The sequence below is a fragment of the Callorhinus ursinus genome, unplaced genomic scaffold, assembly GCF_003265705.2.
Source record: "Callorhinus ursinus isolate GAN/ISIS: 27379988/994484 unplaced genomic scaffold, GSC_fseal_2.0 scaffold36, whole genome shotgun sequence".
In the NCBI taxonomy this organism is placed as follows: domain Eukaryota; kingdom Metazoa; phylum Chordata; class Mammalia; order Carnivora; family Otariidae; genus Callorhinus; species Callorhinus ursinus.
In genome coordinates this window covers 9,668,221-9,688,342 of record NW_027397098.1, presented here as the reverse complement: position 1 = coordinate 9,688,342, position 20,122 = coordinate 9,668,221, and the positions used below count along the sequence as shown (strand labels likewise).

Genomic DNA, 20,122 nt, shown 5'->3' with positions numbered 1-20,122 from the left:
CACTTTTCTTCTAGTCTCATCACTTGGGACAGTAGGACTTGTCAACAATCAAATGATGGGTTGCAAAGGTTGCCTAACAAGTGAAAAAGGAAGCCACAAGACACCGTGCTGATGTGCACTGTGGTCACCTCTATAAACTTACCTTTCTTCATGGGTAAACGAGTAGTAATGTATGGATTTTCTTAGCAAATCTATTAGGTCCCTTAATAATGAGGCTGGTTTGCAGGAAAAAAAAATATTTTTTATTATTTTTCAATATAATGCGTTCTTTTTATCCCTTTCCCTTTGTTTGGTACCCATTTCATTTAGTTCCTTGTCTTTCAAATGAATGGACACTTTTGAAGATCCTCTGCATTTTCCAAATAAGGGAAATCAGAATTCCCACTAAAACATGGTACCCAAAAGCCATTCCAAGTGTTCTCTCAAATCAAGGGTAAGTCACAGCAGGGATACTAATGATGAGCTTGTTTTTACAGCATCACTGTCCGTATTCAAGCGAGATGAGGAATTCTGCATGATGTCGCTAGTGGACTGCGTTTATAGACATAGATACACAAATACCAAAGCACGGGTGTGATCGTGTCCCCAGAGTGACAGACACCGCAGCATAATGAGATTCATTCCATCAAAATACCCATTTTATCCACAGTGTTAAAATAATTAAAAAAAAGAAGAACTGCTTTGAAATACTGCTCAACTCCAGCCACTAATGTGCAATAGCTTTGACTTCTGTCTTGCAACAGTTGCACACCATGGCAACTTTCCATAACAACATCCATCAAGGAGGACTCATGACTGAATACACACATGTATAGCTTTTACCATAATGAACATAATAGAAGTAAGTTTGCCTGCTGAGAAGCAGTGATGATCAAACAGCGATAGCAGAGGGGGAAAAAAAACACATAAGTTCTATTTTTGTAGAATAGAAGAATATTGCTCACCAAATATTGCTCACCTGCAGAATATTGCTCACCAAAACTTCCAAAAACCTGAGACAAAAAAAAAACCCTCTCGTTTTTATTAACATGAAGTGACTGTTAAGACAGTCTGAACCTCATCCCGTGCCCCCATGCAATTTCTCTGAGCTTAATTACTCCTGGCTAAGTAGGATAGCTCAGTGCAGAGTACTATTATATGATTTCTTAAATTACTATACATTCAGGAAATGTGGTTGTACTGGGTTGCATAATGTCCCCTAAAAAGTCACATCCACCCAGAACCTGGGCATGGGACCTGATTTAGAAACAAGGTCTCTGCAGGTGCAGTCAAGTTAAACTGAGGTCGTACAGCATGAGCACAGGCCCACAGCAAATGATGGGTGTCCCCATAAGCAGAGGGAAACTGGGAGAGACAGAGAGAGGGGAGAAAGCCACATGGAGGCAGAAGCCGGAGGTAGGCTGCCACAACCCAAGAGATGCTAAGGACTGCAGGCAAACCACCAGAAGCCAGGACACACTCACGGGACGGCCTCTCCCCCGGAGGCTTTGGGAGGGAGCATGCCCTGCCAACACCTCGATTTCCACTTCTGGCCTCCAAAACTATGACCTAATAAATTTCCATTGTTTTCAGCCACCCAGTTTGTGGTAATTTATTACAACAGCCTCAGGATGGTGGTTGTTCTCACGATTCCAAAATTCAACGTATAAATATCCACTCCCTACAAAGCATGGTTGAGAAAGTGAAACTGCCCACTTCTTTTCCACCGAATTGAAATAAGAGGAAACATTCATGAAAGTGCCTCACGAGCTTTAAGAACACATAATTTTCAACTCGACCCATTTTTATTTATGAAATGCCCATTCCATCTGTCCTGTGAAAAACAGGAACTATTCAGTATCTACTCTTAGAGCAACTACTCATTATGAACAAAGCATTGAGGGCAATGAAAACTCCCAGCAGCAACCCCCCAAATAGTCTGAATTCTAACAGGAAAACCCTAAAGTGAGGGAAGAAGGTCACTGAATTTTGAGAAATGTAGACAAATGATGAGACCCTGGAATCGAAGTCAATAGCATTTTGCAGAGAGTAGCTGCTCAATAAATGTTTAATGAATTAGTAAATTATTAATTAAAAATGTATCAGGATTATTAGCCTTTCTACATTTTCTGTCTTAGTACTCACAGTTCTGAATAGTAAGTCTGTATATCCAGTTAAACCACGACTACGTTAACTCAAAATATTTTAAATCAATGAGTTAAATACACCAGTCAAGAATTTGTTCATACATCTGACAGGATTTCCTGAGCCCTACTGCCGCCACGGAGTCTGGTTGAAGGGATTCAACACTGAACAAGAAAGACACGGTCCATGCCTTCCTGAAGCTTCAGTTAGGCAAAATGGCATGGACAGTCCACCAAGAACCACACAGACGATGAAGTCTAAGTGTGAGCTGGGCGACAAGGCACCACAGAGACGCATAAGGGAGTAGGGACAGAGGCCCAGGCCCCGAAAGGGCTTTGTAAGAGAATGCGTATTTGCAGTTGAATCCTTTAGCAGGATCTAACAGAAAGAACAAGACAGGTACAAAAGGCATGTGATGAACGGAGGAGAGGCCAGCACCTGGCACACGGGGGAGGTACCACACGTGAGGTGCAGATGGAAGCATGCATGGAGTCCCAGCGGGCTCCGAACAACCTGGAAGGACACAGGGGAGCTTCACTTACATCCCAGGCCACACGACGCTTGCATGGGGGAGCCAGATGCAGATGGCAGACGAAAACATTAATTTAACATCTTCCTAAACTCTAACCAAAATTCCAGTAAAGAATTTTTTTTTTTTTTAAGACACGAACCCTCTCAATAGCGACAAAGGTATGGAAGCAAAAATGCAGATCAACAAGAAGTGACTAATTTAACACCATCAACAGAGCCAAATCCCAAGGCTTCAGCAGCTAAGCTGAGAACCAACCCAAGGAAACTGCAGAATCCTCGGGGGAGACTCAGAAACCAGTAATACCACATGGGCCTAAAACTAGGAGCGAATGTGGGATGCCTGGCGGGGGGGGGGTTGCAGACGGTTGAACATCTGACTCTTGGTTTCAGCTCAAGTCATGATCTCAGGGTCATGAGATGGATCCCCAAGTTGGGCTTGGCGCTCAGTGGGGAGTCTGCTTGAGATTCTCTTCTCTTCCCTCTAGCCCGCCCCCACCCCTCCCTGTGCTCACACGTGCTCTGTCTCTCAAATAAATAAACAGAATCTTAAAAAAAAAAAAACTGGGAGTGAATGGGAAGAGATGAGGGAAGAAGTCCCCTTCCCTACTCCAAAAGATCAACCGTCCTCCCAGTCTCCTGCAGAGAGGGTGAAACAGAGGGCCCCTGGACCGCGGGTGCAGGTGCCTGGGGCCCTCGGTGCCGAAACCCCGGCCCTCTTCTGCCTCACTCACTCAACACCACCAGCGGCTGGACTTTGAGCCCCAGGCTGGAAGCCAAAAAACTTCCCCTGGAAAATCAGCACCGTACAATGAAGTAGCTCTCCAAGGTCACCTACACTGACCACCTCTGCCTTCAGCTTTCTAACCCCTCTCTTACTCAAGAGCCACGGCCAAGGATTTTCAGCCTCCAACAAGAACGTCAGGACCCAAACCAACATGAAGGAAACAAATTATTCAGGGGAAAAAAGAAGACTTTCAAAAAACAGTAATTCCAACAAGATAAACTCATGCGTCCATGTGGTACAAGGAGAGGACGCTATAAACAGCATTCAGCAAAAACCCACCAAACAAGCGCTCGTAAAAACAGGACAGCACAAATAAGTTCAGAAAACTTCTTAAAGTGCCACAAACAGACAAGGAAATGAAAAGTAGAACTGAAAGGGAAAAAAAAAAAAAAGTAAAAAGCCAGTCCAGGAATAGCACGTCCACATACTCACAGATCAAGAAAGCAAAAGAACAGTGGAAGACATCATTTTAAAAAAGAAACATCCCCAAATTAAAGGCATGAGCTGCAGACACCAGAGGTGGCCAGCACTGTGGAAGAAAAGAGATGTCCACCATGGCAACCCACTGTGAAACTGCAGGACAATGGTGGAAAATACAAGAGTCCAGAGAAGGGAGGGGAAAATGGAGTGATACCTCTAAATTCTTGAGAAAAGTGACAGTGAGCCTAGAATTCTTTACCCAATCAGTGAAGCATGAAGACAGAATAAAGACATTCTCACTCAAAGCGAGAAGGATACTGAAGGCCACCATCTTGAAGATGGCTTGCAGCGTGGCCTCATCTTCATGACCTGAGGGGAGAACGCCAAAGCACGGCAGACCGAGGCTGCCGACAGTATTTGACTCATTCTGACCAAACACTACACAGGTTCCCAGTCCCTGCTCTAGGCCCAGCTGCCTGGAGCTGAGGAGAACATTCCATTCACTTCACAGAAGAGTAGTGCTTGGGCCTGTTCCTGGAACAGAGTAAGCTATAAAAACAGAAAATATAAACCAACTGGTTCCTGTCCGTATTTCTCAGGATGTCCAGTACCTGGAGTTCAGCTGCAGCTCTGGCAGATGGCTCAACTACAATAAACCCTAATTCTCTTAAGACCAGCTCATGACTTTGTTGACTCTTGTCAACTGAGGAAAAGCAAAGCCAGCTTATTGCCCAAACATCATCCAGCTATTTTCCCCTCCAAAGAGCAGGAAAAGGCCTCTTCTTTTTTTTTTTTTTTTTAAGATTTTTCTTTTTAAGTAATCTCTACACCCAACGTGGGGCTCGAACCCACAACCTGGAGATCAAGAGTCACACCCTCCTCTGACGAAGCCTGCTAGGTGCCCCAGGCAAAGGCCTCTTCTGAAACAGGTAGGCTTAGACCTGCTTCTTACCTTGTCAGAAGCAAATACATAACATTTAGGAAGACATACACCAGCAGTAACACTACAGAGAGAAGCAGCGAAATGATCCCCACAAAAGTGAGTGTGCCGGGTCCCCTCGAAGAGGCAGGAGAGCGTGTCAGGGAAGGACATGCTTCTGGTGGCGACCTCTCATGTCTAGACTGGAGGTGCCTATTCGTGCTTTCATCCGTTACGCTTTGAGCTCCTCACAGGTGTAGACTATACTTCAAAAGAAAACCTATTTTGTCAAGAGTGAGGGACATGATCCAGTGTATACACTTAAAATATCACGAAGGGCCACCGTGAAGAGAGTGGACGCCAACTGTCGGGGTCCCCGGGGAGACACGCAGAGGCCATGGAGCCAGGTAAGTTATGGAAAAGCAAAAGCTGTGCTTCTTTCTTATTTTTTATCTTTTCCAGGGAGGATGTTATCAGGAAAGCAAGAAAGGACGGAGAGGTGAAAAAAGAAGTATTTGATCAGTTAGCAAAAAAAAAAAAAAAAATGCCCAAGACATCGTTTTACTTCCAGCGATCACTACCCCCTAGCAGCCTATTCCATCTATGCTGTTCTAATACAGGAGGATCAAAACACTGTAAAAGTCATCTACCCAATAGCCTCAGAACATAATTTCATCCCTAGTTTCAAGAGCCATCTTTTTAAGTCCAATTCTACAAGAAGGAAAGTGCAGCTCGAGAAGGTTCACAATTTGCCACGACGGGTTCCAATTCTGAGGGGGCCTTCGGGGTAACTGAAATTCAGGAAGCCCGCGCCCAGGCCCTAAACTCTTGCTGCCCATGGCACCTCACACCATCGGCATTTTGGTCTCCTCAGGGGACATGTGTGGCAGAAATGTGCCCCCTCAGGCCTGGAAAACCACTTTCCTCCAGCCAGCAGTGACCATGTTTGAGCCACCCAAGGACTTGGGGTCCAGGGAGAGAGAGAACGTTTCGGGACTCCCTCCGGCCCGCACGGATCATCACCCACAGCTTCCTATTCATCTACGTAGAAGTATCAGCCATCATTTTACAGTGATGAGAACCTGGTGATCCATTTCAGTTGTGTGTCCCCCTCCCTTCTGTTAGCACCCCCCAGACCTACTGCCCATCGGATACTCACACACATTTCTCGGGCCATCCAGGAAACTGAACCATCAAGAGGAGCATCACTTTCTATTATTTTTACCAAACAAATACCAATAATAGACTTGCTACGTGTCCTGTTCCTTTCGTAAGGGGTGAGGGAGCGCACACGAGGTGTTATTATTCTATAATAATACAACATGGAGAAAAGCGGTAAAGCCACAGAATTCCAGCCAGGCTCCTGTAATATGAGGAATTTGTGAAGATGACAAAACAGGGCAAAAGCACATAGGTAACATTTTAAACATTTCAAATGGGACCAGGCCGAGCAGGTAGCTCTTCCAACCGTGGAAAATGATGGGCTGTGAGAAACTTTTCACTGGAGAACGGTCAGTGTGGAGGAGAACAGACAAGTCGCCACGAACCCACATCTTACCTTAAATACTTCCATTGGAAGAGGAAAGTGTGCGGCATCAGTAAGGGATTTTTCCAGAGCACATTTCCACTCAGACGCCATCTTCAAAGGATAGATTTCTGTATCAACAGCAAACCACATAAGCGTTTAAGGACTAAAATATTCTGCGGGGTGGTTCTCCCTTTGAATTTTATATCTGCCAAGTTCTCAGAGTCACTCGGCAAACTCAGCGACCCTAAGAACTCACACCCTGCCCCATAAAAGGCCACCTGCTAACGGGATTTTCTGACAGTAAAAAGCTCTTAGTAGCTTCTGACAAGGTAAAGAGCAACTTGAGACTCTGCAATCAGAAATGAAGACTAAACTTCACAGGGCCCTTCGAGGAACATTTGCATGCATTCTGTGGGCATTCCATAAGTAATTTATTGGCATAAATCACATTAGCACCATCTTCAGTCATCCGCTGCCCCAAATTCCATGCATCACCTGGGAAGTAATATCCACTGATGAAGAACTTGTTATTGGATAAACTTCTAAACTAGAAATGACTCTTGCCTGGCATTTTCAGATATTACAGCACATTTTTCACTAGATCTCTAAGCTCTCGTACACTAAAAATAGCCCCTGTAAGCCAGAAAATTATTAAAGGGTAAATTAAAATTTACCAAGTTTAATATTTACACTTGAAATGTTGCTAACACACCACATGTTGCCCATATTTCCCCCCCAGGCGGTGGGGTGGGGGGAGGGGGGTGGGCAGAGAGGTTTACGAACGGAGGTTACGCTGGCTGAATGCAAAACTGAAAGAAAAAAATTTGTTGAGCACTGTTTTCACCGATTGCTGAGACTGCAGGGGGATTTTATGATCTGATTTCAACGGATTTAAGACCTTATCAAAATAGGATTTGCAGAAGCACTCACTTGAAGGAGATATGTTTATACCTTCCCTATATCAACCCAGGCTATTTCAGACAGACAGACAGGACATGAATATGAATTTAAGCACAGTTAAAAGGCAACATTAAACCTTTGGGGCTATATTTTTAATTTCTTGCATGTCTGCTTTTCAGCACGCAGCCATATATTTCGATGCCCACAGCTTTTGAACTCACCTTGAGCCTGAAGCTCCTGTGTTTCAAGCAGTTTATTGAGTCTTTTCAGACTCCCATAATTATGATGGGAGAGAGATGCTGCCGGAAGGAGTCAGGTTATCAAGGCACAGCCCCCTGTCACTCATGGTTGGTTACGCAAAGTCCCGTAAAGGGTTTTTAATGACAAGAGAGGCTCTACTGTGGATATTGTCTATAATCCTTTTAAGCCTTTTATTTATACTCTTCGACCTTGGAGGAATTTTTTTTTTTTCCAATTAGGCATTTCTATATCAAAACAAGAATAGAATGTGATTCCTCTTAGTAGCTTCTGACATATTCGGGGGAACACAGTGAGGCCCCAGTTAACGCCTGTGCAGAAAACGGATGAATGGTCCCTCCAACATCCACAGGTGAGCAGAGGTGTTGAGGGAGAAATCGCGCATCACGGGGTCCCACAAAGGAGGAAGAGGGACCAGTTCGCAGCCTTCTGAATTGTCCCGGGAGGACGGGAAGGTGGTTCAGCTCAGGGGCACTGCATCAAAATCCCAGTGGAGGAGAGGCAACTCAGAGGGCTCTAGGAGGGAGAGACCTGAGGACACCAGGGCAGGAGGTCATGAGGGGCTCAGGAGGGAAACAACACGCAGAAGCCTAGGGGGGTTCCTGAGTAGGCGAGAACAAATTCATTTTCCCCGGGATGTGGAAGCTGGCCAGGGAGTTCAGCCTTGGCATGGTAGGAAAAGGAGAAGCAAGTCATGAGAAAGGATGGCAACTGCCAAAGTCGAGACAGGAAAGGTGGAGAAGGCAGGAGAGGGCGCACCGTGTTGGTGCCTGAACGCCCGTGGTCTGGGGGCGGGGGAGCCCCTGAGACAGAGAGGGAGGCAAGAGACAAGAGAATGTTGGTGCGAGAAAACCATGCAAGCCCTCGAGCAGAAGCCCAGCTGGCCAGAGTCTGAGCCGGACTCCCGGAACCGAAGCCAGGTGACCTAGAGACCCCCGCAGGGGTGCTCGCCCTTCCTGACACCTGTGTCCACACGCACCTGGCAGGGCACCACTGGGCCCACGTCATCCCTGAGAGTCGAGCCCCCAGTCTTCCTGATGCCATCTCTCTCCCAGCAAACCAGAAGCCCGGGGCCACGGGCTGAATGCTGCCGTCCCCCCAAAGTCATACGTTGAAATCCTAACCCCCAAAGTGATGTTCGGGAGGTGGGGCCTTTGGGAGGTCATGGGGGGGAGCCCCCATTAATGGCGTTCGTGAGTGTCCTTACAAAGGAGAGCCCAGAGAGCCCCCTCGCCCCTCCCCCCATGGGAAGACACTGCAAGAAGGCCCCCCGTCTGTGACCCAGGAAGCAGGCCGGGCCCTCAGCAGACGTCACATCTGGGGGTGCCTGCATCTCAGGTTTCCAGCCTCCACAACTGTGTGAGAAATGCATGCTGCCGTTTAGAAGCCACCAGGTCTGTACTATTTATTCTCTGTAGCAGCCTGAATCGACCAAGAAACCCAGGTTCCTCAGGATTTGGGTCTCTGTCCTACAATCCTAAGGTCCTTTGTCTTCTTTCTGAGGCTATAAAGCCCTAATATGGAATGCAACCCCATGGCAAGGCCCACTTCTCTTAAAAGGTGAAAATCAGATGCACTTTTTTCAGTATGCTCAACCACCTGCAAAAGCTAAACACCTAATGGTTTCAATAAGCAGTGAACAATATTCCGTGTGTGTGTTTCATTAGCCAGAGAGCTGCTTGGTTACACCGGCAAGTTTATGGACAATAAATAGCACCATTAAAAGAACATAAACCATTTTCTTAAAATGATTGTGTTGCAGGTAATTTAATAGAGTGTATCATGTCGATTTCTGTTTGTGGGGAAGTAATAAGCAATTAAAATCGGGCCTGATCCATCTTTAACTAGAAGCCTATGTGAAAATGAGGCGATCCCCCTCTGCGCAAGCGTTTGGCTGGCTCTTGGCAAAGGTGAGAGCTGCAGAAAGCAGGAGAGGGGCGTGAGACCACCAGCTCACAGCCCCAGACTAAATGAAGGCCTGGAGGGGGGGGTGATCCCCTTCTTCATGTACCCTGCAACCACCACTCCTTCCTTCTCTCACCAGTGAGCAAAGACTGGTCTATGGCTGTTAACAGATGTTGGGAAGGCTACAAATGTTCGTGTCTCCCCCCAAGTAATATGTTGAAGCCTTAACCCCCAACAGGACAGTACCTGGAGATGGGGCCTTCGGTGGGGGGGGAGAGTTGGTAATCAAGGTTAGATGAGATCATAAGGGTGGGGTCCCCATGATGGGATTAGTGCCCTTATAAAAGAGACCCCAGAGCTCTCGGTCTCTCCGTGTGCACATAAAGAAGAGACCATCCACAAATCAGCAAGTGGGCTCTCCCCAGAACTCAACCCTGCCAACACCCTCATCTGGGATCTTCCAGCCTCCAGAACTGTGAGAAAAATCATCTGTGTCGTCTGAACCCCCCACTCACTGGCATTTCTTTATGGCCATCTGAGCTACCTGATACAAAGAGTGTTTGGGGGCTGTTTCTCGACTAAGAAATAGTTCACAAGCTTCTCGACTCCAGGAATTATCAAAAAGAAAAGAAAAAGGAAAAGGAAACGTCGGCATAAAAATTGCGAAGGCAATATATATATAAATATATATAGATATATATATTTATATATATATGGAAAAACATCTAGAGACGAGAAAGACCTCACAAAGTTTCATGTCCTTAGTTTCTGCAAAAACGTGTAAGACTCCACGTTGCTTTCTGAGCATCCAGAAATATGAAAGCAGGGGGGAATCTCTAAAACACTCCTGACCTCAACGACCTAGTTAAATTTCTCAGAAAACCAAATGTAACCATAAAACTCTGCTTACAGACTGAATACCCAGAAAACGCCAATCGCCTGCGGTGCACTGTTGACACTCAGCAGCACAGCAAATGTACAGTTACCCCCATTTCACAGAGGAGGAAAGTAGAGGCACTTCCCAGGGCTCTGGAGGGAGGAAGAGAAGTGCAAGGAGAAGCTAACTTGGACCCTGGCTCCAAGTCCATGCTTCTCCTACTCCGCCAGCGTCCTCAAGAGGAACAAAAATGATCAGGAAGCCCACAGGCCATATTCCTGTGCAAGGGGTAGGTCCTGGAGCCATACCGGGTGCTGAATAGCAGAGCATCTCTCCTTGGTCTGACCCTGTCTTCAAAAGCTCCCCTCCCACATCAGTGCAGAGAGAACAGGAGAGCCCCTGCCATTCCGGGGGTGTCTTCATTCCAGGCCCTCCGCTCCAGACGGGCATCCACAGCCCCATCAATTATCTGGCTCCTGGAAGGTAGACTTGGCTGGTTCCTGCCCTCCCTCCAGGCATACCCAAGTTTTTATTTAGTCAGTTCATTCAACGAATATTCACTGAGCACCTACTACGTGCCAGGCACTGGGTCAGACACTAGGGAGACAGCAAAATGCAGACCCAGATGTTCAGTTGGAGTGGCTACTAAAATCCTCTCAGGTCTGAACAAAGCGAGGGGGGTGGGCCATGCTACATCTAGAAGAACAGCACCCCGAAGACAGGGCATGCTTAGCACCCCGGTGGGTCACAGGGGAGGCCAATGTGCCGGAAAGTCCCTAAATGAGTGCGGTTTGCCTTCCGTTCAACACTGAAGCTGAAAGGGACTCCCCCACATCTGCCTGGCTTTTCAAGCTGATTTAATTTATGGAGAAAAATCACCCTTCCTATTCCCCCTTTCTTCTGTCAACTCCCAGTGTTAGTGTAATGGAGGAGAAGGAGACTTGGGCTGGGAGCCTGGACGCCAGTGTTCTAGCTGCAGCTCCGTTTCAGTGGTGTGACCCTGACCCACCAAGTCATTAACCTCAAGGCTTCAGACTCTACTGTAAGATGAAGGGGTTGGAACAATGCCTGAAATAATGCCAGTTAAAAGTCTGACCTGGCGCCTTCATTCTACTTGGACAAGGCAAAATGCCTGGAACAGAACCCTTCTGCATGGTTCTTGCTCCACATTGTATTTCTTGCCTTCATTAAAGGTCCCTCAAGCAAAAACCAACCAAACAAACAAAATGAAAAACAAATTAAAAAACCAAAAGCACAAAAAACAAAAACCAGAGTCTTCACTCTAGAGAATGCATTGCTGGTCACCAGAGGGGAGGTGGGGGGGGGGGGGGGAAAACAGGTGATGGGGATGAAGAAGTGATGGAGGGAAATGCTGAATTACTATATTGTACACTTCTTGATAAAGCCTGGACCACTAAGGACTTTAGCTACTGCCGCCCTTCGTTGATCACCTGGCATTTCACCACTCCCTGCCCGCTCACCCATTCTTCACGGAAGCTGCATTCGACCTACTCCGCCGGCACCTACATGACCCCTGGACAGGCCAGGGTGCAAAGCCCTGACCTGTGTTCTCCGACTCGGGCCAGAAATGAAAAGGCACAGTGACTGTAAGCTACTCTGGTGGGCAACATCAAAGGAGCCCCTTTTCCTGGAGGTTCTGAAAACTAGCTACTTTCTACTTCCTATTTCTACCTTTCTTGGTACTGAACAGTTGAGAAAGATCGTGCCCTTTAAAAAGTAGAGAGGATCAAGTGGTTCATTTTCGCGATGATGGCAGTCCATGGGGACACACAGTTCAGCGGGAAGGGAGGCTGGGGGGTCGCACGGCTTCCTCTCACGGTGCACCTGAACCATCTATCCTCTGCCCTGGGCCCCCACACCTCCAAATCTCCCTCTCACACCACGTAATACTCAACACTCGGGATTAAGAACAGTAGCTAATATCTTGATGCAAGCCTGAAATTTTATTCCCACCTATATTTCAGTTAAGCAAAGAGCACTACCACGTAAGTTTTAAGTTACTCTGGGTCTTGAAATTAATTTACACAAACCCAAAGTAACACATATTATTATTATTACATATTATTATTATTACATATTATTATTATTACATATTATTGTAAATAATAGCCCAATTTTGGAAGCAGACTGAGTGTCCACTGACTGATGAATGGATAAAGAAGCGGTGGTGTGTGTATATATACCACGGAATATTACTCAGCCCTCAAAAAGGTTGAAATTTTGCCATTTGCAATGACATGAATGGAACTAGAGAGTATAATGTTATGTGTAACAAGTCAGTCAGAGAAGGACAAATATAATACGATTTCACTCATATGTGGAATTTAAAAAACAAAACAAATGAGCAAAGGGAAAAAGAGAGAGAGAGAGAGAGACAAACCAAGAAACAAAGCCTTCCCGCTAGAGAACACACTGCTGGTGACCAGAGGGGAGATGCGTAAGGGGTGGGGGAAACAGGTGATGGGGGTGAAGAAGTGCACCTGTCGTGATGAGCACCGGGTGATGGAGGGAAGTGCTGACTCACTGTATCTCATTATATCGTACGCTTATGTAACACTGTATGTCAACTAACCAGAATTTAAATAAAAACTTTAAAAAAATAATAAAACACACAGGTAATAATTGCAGCCCCACATGCTGTTCTGCTAAATGAGGCAAGAGAATCCAGTTTTCATCTTGCAACTGCTGCATCTGAAGAACTAAAGGCCACATTTGGAGGGTCCTTTTGCCTTTTATTTTCCTCTTCTCATACAAAATTTCTCTTGCCAACAATTTAAGTGTTGGGAAAATAACTTCTTAACGATGAATGCCTTCTCCAAGTTCTTTAAGGGACACCCACGAATTCTTCTGTGCAATGGACAACTCGTGTCCAGAAAATTACTAAGACAAGTAAACACAATTTATTCTTATCTTATAAAGACATTAAATTATCTACAAAAGAGACAGAGCGCTCTCCTTTGCAAATATTTCCCAAGTTTCTATGGTGACACTTTCCATTCTTGCTTTTGAGTACGAGTCCCATGACTTCACAGCAAAGGCACACTGAACAGAACCTAAGAAGCCACTAATAATCCTTTGCTTTGCTATAAATGTTCACACTGGCAAATGTAGGGATCTCCCAAAATTTATAAAGCAATTAGATACTAAGCTAAGATTTAAACACCCAACTTCCCACACAAAGTAAATTTCTCCTACTAGGTTATGAATCCCAAGGCAAATGTGAGCTTAGATCTCTTCTCAACACTGACAGGCCCTTTGTTTGTCATCATAGTCCAAAATTACTCAGGGTAGAAATGGATTTCCTGGCTGCTTCTCAAAATGTTGACAACAATACTACTAATAAAATACCATGTTATGTGTCTATATGCCTGTCAAACTCAACACAAATGCAAATCCATGACATACAGAACCAAGAAAATTTTTTTTTCAATTAAAGCCTTTGAGTGACAGAAAGGAAAAATGTAAGTCTTCGGTTTCGTGTACTCTAGACTAGCACTGGCAACTAATAGGGGAGAAAAAAAAAAATCTCTGGCAATTTTAACAAAGGACTTGGCTCTTCGCTTCCAATATACCTGGTGAAATTGATCAGAATGAAAACCAGCAATCTCTGGAAGAAATTATTATTTCTACCTTGATGTCTTTAATTCCATAAGGATCCAACATTTTTTGTTCTGAAGATACCCATCAAAAGGTTGGTAAGTCTAGTATGGGCAGCAGGGGGATGGGAAGAAATGAGCAAAGGGCCTAGGAATTTGAACTATAGTATATCCCCTCTCTCCAAGCTAGATGACTTTGGACAAGTAGCTTAACCTCAGTCTCAAATTTTCTCTGCTGGAAAAGGAAATATTCACACCAAACATGGAGCACTTTTTGTAATCAAAACAAACAACACAGCAGATGTAAAATCACCTGGCACATAGTAAACACTCAAGAACGGTTAGTTTGTGAACAGGGAGATTTTTGCCCAGTGAGGTACACATCAGGAAGCATAATGCATTCTTCTATCCAATTAAGTCTGTAGAAAGTCATTTGACAGGGCATTTGGAGCTAAATAAAATCCATGACATGCCAGAAAAAAAAGTATGATTTCCTCTTTGCTATTTCCAGGTCAAGACAGATTATACAATAGCATTTGTTTGGATAGTTGGATGGATGGATGGATGGATGGATGGATGGATGGATGGATGGATGAAGGAGATGGGGGCAAATAGGTGGGAGGCTGGGAGGCTGGAGGGTGAGTAGATGTATAGGTGGGTAAGTGGATGGGTGGATGGATGGACGGACGGAGGGAGGGATATGGATGAAGGGAGACAGATGGATAAATGAATGGATGGGGGGGTGGATGAATGGAGGATGTATGGGCAGGCAGAGATTTTGGAACCTACTTCCAAGACTGTCAAAATTCCTAAAGAAAAAGGTTGAATATGACCAAGTCCCAGTCCATGGTGTCTTTCATTTGTGAATCAGTGATTCCAAAGGAATGAGATCAACTTCAGCACAGCCTCTATGGCCTTCTCCTTTTAGAACACTATTTACTGAGGTCTTGAGTTCTATTTCCCATAGAAGAGTATTTTGAAGTTAAAATGCTTAATATTCACCTACACATATGTAAATGATACCACGGAGCTAACAAACTCTCCAGAGACACATCCAGGAAAATATCCCATCTTTTACCAAAATACTTTGCAGCAGCAAAAGCTTTGGCCCTTACCTGAAGGTGGGTCCATTCTGTATTTATTCTCTTGACACCAACCAACTGGTCGAAGTCTGTAATCCAAGTAAAACAACCACTGGTCATAGGATTCAGTGTCCTCCAATCCCACATAGCGAAGGCGTAATCTTCCTCCAACATTTTCAATCACACTAACTATCCAGTACTGAAAAGGGCTCTGAGAATCCTGAAGTTCTATTAAGGAATCAACTGTAATGAGGTCTATAGGGCCTTTCCCTCGCAGAGGCTGTTTAAACAGAAGCAAAACTCCTTATTTTAAACTTTATTTTAAGGTTCTCATGGAAACAGATGACAGCAGAAGATAATATTTTTTCACACCATCATCCAAGCTACTGGCAAACAGTCTGGTGTTTCCCTCCACCCCCATCCTGTTCCACACACACGTTCACCCCACCCAGCCCTCTGTCCAACAACAAGAATCACAAGTAAACAGAACATAACAGTTTGTTCTCAATTCTCACCAAACAAATCACCCTTCCCAGATAAAACTGCATTTGTTAGAAATAAGCATGCTTTTAAGAAGAGTTACACCAAATTGGCCTCCTGCTAGAAAATACGTGGTAGCTAAATGTCTATTTTCCCATAGACTATGGGGCTATCAACTTACCCCATGACTCAACAGACATTCATCTTATAATGTCTACCACACTAATGATTAAGACTCTCTCATACTTTGGGCAAAGCATGAATACGTGTCAATGACATGTATAATACACATTAACGATCAGCTACATTAGACAATTATGTAAAGTTATTTCTACACTTGATCCCATAGTTGGTTTAGAAAATGTATATATATATATATATATATATATATATATATATAATTACTGCCCGTATAAGAAACCTTCTCAGCATGTTAGCACGTGAAAAGGGTGATTGTTCAGTCAGCCTTGTAGGCAAATATGTTAAAACAAAAAATGAACAGAGTAAGACATTGTGTCCTTCTGAAAGGGTGAAGAATCATCATTTTGATTTGTTAACCAAACAAATTAAGAGCCATTAAGATAAGCAAATACACCAGGCAAAATCTTCACAGAATAAAACCGGATAACTGTTTATCAGACAGTAGTGTTCCAAAAGTCAATGCCAAATTCATTGTTAATGTTAAGAGAATAATCATACCATCACAATCCACATCATATTCCTGTTATTTACTATGTTTCCCCTTTTTTTGGGGGGAGCATTCCTCAAACAGATTTGGTAACTCAATGATTACTTACAACAGTACAGTGCTCCTTCTGTTCTATTATATATAGTAAATATTAAAATGCTTTATCATAAAATTAGTGTCAAATGAACTATCAAGATGGCAGATTAAACTGTTTTTTCTTTGGTACCTTAAGCACACCTTAACCACACTGAAATATGATTAGCCAGTTCTCCTCTTGTTTTCATAAGGGACGCTAATTCGATTATTACTCAACACATGCGTGTTGTTAGCGTGAGGTTATGCATCCAGAATGGAATAGTCCATGGAACCATTTATCAACATGCTCCAAGACTATATAAGAGAACACAAATATGCTTTGTGGTCACCTCTACAAAACAGGTCTTCTCCAGGATTTTATCTATATCCGCAAATATAGGACAGAGGCTTACATGTATAGGATAGTGGAAAGATATCCTAACATAGTATTACTTAAAAATGTGTTCACACAGAAGCCAATTTTCCACTTATTGATTATACCACAGGTGAAGACACTTCGGTGCTATGAGAATCGTTAACCTAAACAATTCAGGAAAAAAACTGAAGTTAGGCTTCAGTTAGGCTTCAGACTGAAGCTGACCACAGGTGAAGACACTTCGGTGCTATGAGAATCATTAACCTAAACAATTCAGGAAAAAAACTGAAGTCAGGAAGTTAGGCTCTCTGGATAGATATATCCACATGTACACGTGTACCTGCCGAAGGATATAGGCAAAGGTGCTCATGTAACCGTGAGGCTTCAGACACAGAATAGCTGAATAACAACAATACATACACCTTCCAGGAGGTTGGCAGGTGCCGTCCGGGAGCCAGTCAAATCACGAATGAGGAATTCTGTCCAGTCTGTGTACTTCTCTTTGATTGCTGGCGAGACAAAAAAAAGAAGAAGAAAACAAAACAAAACACTTCAGCACAGCAGGGGAGTATCAGGTTAAGTTTAAAATCAGCACTTTTCTGTACACGTGTGTTATTTCGATAGTTTTCTTCATTTTAAGCACTGCGGTGAAGAGCTAACACGGCGACAAGAAATCTGTCCACAACGGGTGACTTTACGCCTACCGATTTTGCTGGGCATCAGACATTAAAGAATAGGGGGCCCTGAAGTTTTATGAGAATCTACTCAGAAAGTTCCGTGAGTAAAAAGAAGATATCATAACGCACAGAATTCGGGGGTGGGGGGAGGGGTTCCAAGAAGGAAGAGATCAGTGAGGGACAAAAGTCAGAGGGCAGTTTCCAGGTGGAAAAACAGCAGCAGGCTCTGAATTACACAGAAGGATTTTGCAGGTGGAGAAGAGGAAGAAGGGACTATCCGACTGAGACACACAGCAGAGGAGAGTGCACCAGGGAGGGAGGAAGTGGACGCTGGCAGCACAGTCATCGGCCGACTGCGGCCCGGTCTGAGCGCAGGACTCTGGGGAACAACGCCAAGCGACAGCCCCAGAAAGCAGGCACATTTAATCAACAGGAAATCTCCGCATAAAACGGATCTGAAAATAGCAGAGTGGCTCGAATGGAAACAAAAGAGGCTAATGGCAGAGAAACCCAGGTAAGAAGCTGCTACAGCGCTCCAAGGACAAAAGGGATGGGGCCCCAAACCGCAGGGACCATGCCGCGAGCCAGGAAGGGATGTATCTGAGACATTTTGAAGAAAGAAATTTCAGACGTTGGAAGCCAACAATCTCCAAGTGCTTAGAACCCGAGACTAGAGAAACAGGTAAATTCCTGGCACGTCCCCCGAAGCACAGATCTCCAAAGGCTTCACCAGGTGACGTCCACACCCAGGAGAGGCCCTGAGCCTTCCTGGGGCATCCCAGGCTCCCCGGAGAAGCATGACCCAGATTCGCGCGCACCCATTCTGTGGATCATGTGGAGAGCCAGCAGGCTGGTGAGCATGGCCTAGAACACATCCCATACTTAGCCTCCAGGAAAGGTTCCAGACTCGAGTGGTTTGCACGTTGCTTTGTCCTGCAGAGCCATGATGCAACCATTTCTTGCTCAAGCCTCAAGGAACAGAGTTATCACAGAAGGCAACGAGGCTATACTGATGTAGAGGGAAAAGCAGAGTCATGGCATGAGAGGGAACTGGGCTCCACAGTGGGCTCTGCCATCACTGGCTATAACTTTGAGTAATTTACCCGATTTATCGATTTATCATATACTCCTTCCTCATCAGTGCAACGGTGCTAACACCATTTTTGCTTATGGGCTGCTAGGAGGATTAAAGAAGATACACACATCAGTAAAATGTAACCATACCGGGCACATACCAGGCAATTAATAAGTAGCAGCTCTTGTTTTGTTATAAGTGTATATTAAATTATTACACAGCTCACCAACTATTTATTGTTCCTTCCCACAAATTCCAGACTGAAACTGGGAACGTGTGTCGGCATGATCACCAAGAGAAGGGGGAACAGTAGCAACACCTGCTATTCTGATCACTAACCTGCATCTCAGTCAATATCCCTCCCTCGCCCGTTAAGGATCGTAAGACCAAGAGCAAAATCAAAGTGGAAGAATTCAGGCAACATAACGGGATCCAGACAAAGCCGCAAAGTCCAGCTTTCAGCCATACAGTGTCCTAACCCCGGCCCTGCTTAACAACCAGCAACTCACCCATTCATCAGCTTCTACCACTAGACTTTTTGCTCAAATAAAATACCATCTTCCTTATTTTCTACATGCACACTCATGAGGTAATGCGTATGTTTGGGGCAGGAACTGTTACTGTGTCCTTTCCGTCATTAAAAAGTGTAGCCGTCATTTTTCAATGCTATACCCATTTCTAAATTAGCCCCTTGCTGTGTACTAAATGATTTGTGTTCCCCCAAACTCATACTGAATCCTAATGCTCAATGCGACTCCATCAGGAGGCGGGAACCTTGGGAGATAATTAGGTTTAGATGAGGTCATGTGGGTGGAGCCCTCTTGATGGGATTAGTGCCCTCATAAATGAGACCCCGGAGAGCTTCGTCAACCCTCCCACCGCATGAAATTCCGGCAGAAGGAACCAACTCTGAGCCAGGAAGTGGAATCCGCTGGGGCCTTATCTTGAACTTCCAGCCTCCAGAACTGTGAGAAATAAATTTCTGCTGTTTATAAAGGCCCGAAGAGTGCGGTTTTTGGTGGTGGTGTTGTTACAGCAGGTGAATGGATGGAGACAGCCCTCATGAGTGCCCACAGTTACTGAGAAGACCAAAAGGCAATGGCATACAAGACAAATGAATTAAAATTCGTATTCACCTTATACTTTACAAGCTTACTCTGTGTCTTGTGATCATCATAACAGTACTCTGAGGGGGATGTTCCTAACTAACTTTTCCCAAGTTCAGAGAATAAACAAGGTCAGAGCCAGCCTCAAACTCGAGTATGCAAACATCAATCCTACAGGGAGCCTTTCCGTGGGAATCTTATGATTTTCAAAGCTTTTGCATACAGATAAATCAGTAATTTAAACTGTAGGCATGACAGAGATAAAATGAAAATGACTCTCTAACCAAATGTTTCAAGATGAAGACAATATACAACTTCACCCAGTAAATATGCATTCCCTATCTTTTTACCAAAAAATGACAATCAGCATAGTTGAGTGAAAAATGGTCCCATACTCGAAAGACTTTATGTCCATATCCACTACAAGAAGAAAGTTCAATTGTTCACTTAAGGGTTGGTTCTAACATTCACATAATCAAACTGAACATTTAAATTAAAAATTTTTGAATATGCAATCACCCTATGAAGACATCGTGCAATGTTGAAATTGAACTGGGTTGAGTCACAGTAAGAGAACACTAGAGATGCTTCTGAAATTTATACCTTGTGAGCCCTCCAGTCCAGAGGCCCTGTAACTATCCATTAATGTCTCTACACGAAGCTCTGAAGCAATCTTTTATGCGCCACAGAATATCTAGAC

General features: G+C 44.5%; 1 protein-coding gene and 1 long non-coding RNA gene across 7 annotated transcripts in view; one reads left to right on the top strand and one right to left on the bottom strand.

Annotated features, from left to right (window-relative positions):
* SFMBT2 (Scm like with four mbt domains 2) overlaps positions 1–20,122 on the bottom strand; it is a 226,246-nt gene that overhangs the window by 105,545 nt on the left and 100,579 nt on the right. For all 6 annotated transcript variants that reach the window (XR_012374583.1, XM_073879943.1, XM_073879941.1 and 3 more), the window contains exons 5-7: positions 16,985–17,073; positions 14,979–15,225; positions 6,337–6,434 (exon numbers count right to left, since the gene is read on the bottom strand). Coding sequence is in view for 5 of the 6 variants with exons in the window: in XM_073879943.1 (XP_073736044.1) it covers positions 6,337–6,434; positions 14,979–15,225; positions 16,985–17,073 (434 nt within the window). In the remaining variant the exon portion in view is untranslated. The remainder of the gene's footprint in view (positions 1–6,336; positions 6,435–14,978; positions 15,226–16,984; positions 17,074–20,122) is intronic.
* LOC112810010 (uncharacterized) lies at positions 17,506–18,897 on the top strand. The gene is made up of 2 exons (XR_003204723.2): positions 17,506–17,755; positions 18,576–18,897. It is a non-coding gene; the product is annotated as an uncharacterized lncRNA (long non-coding RNA).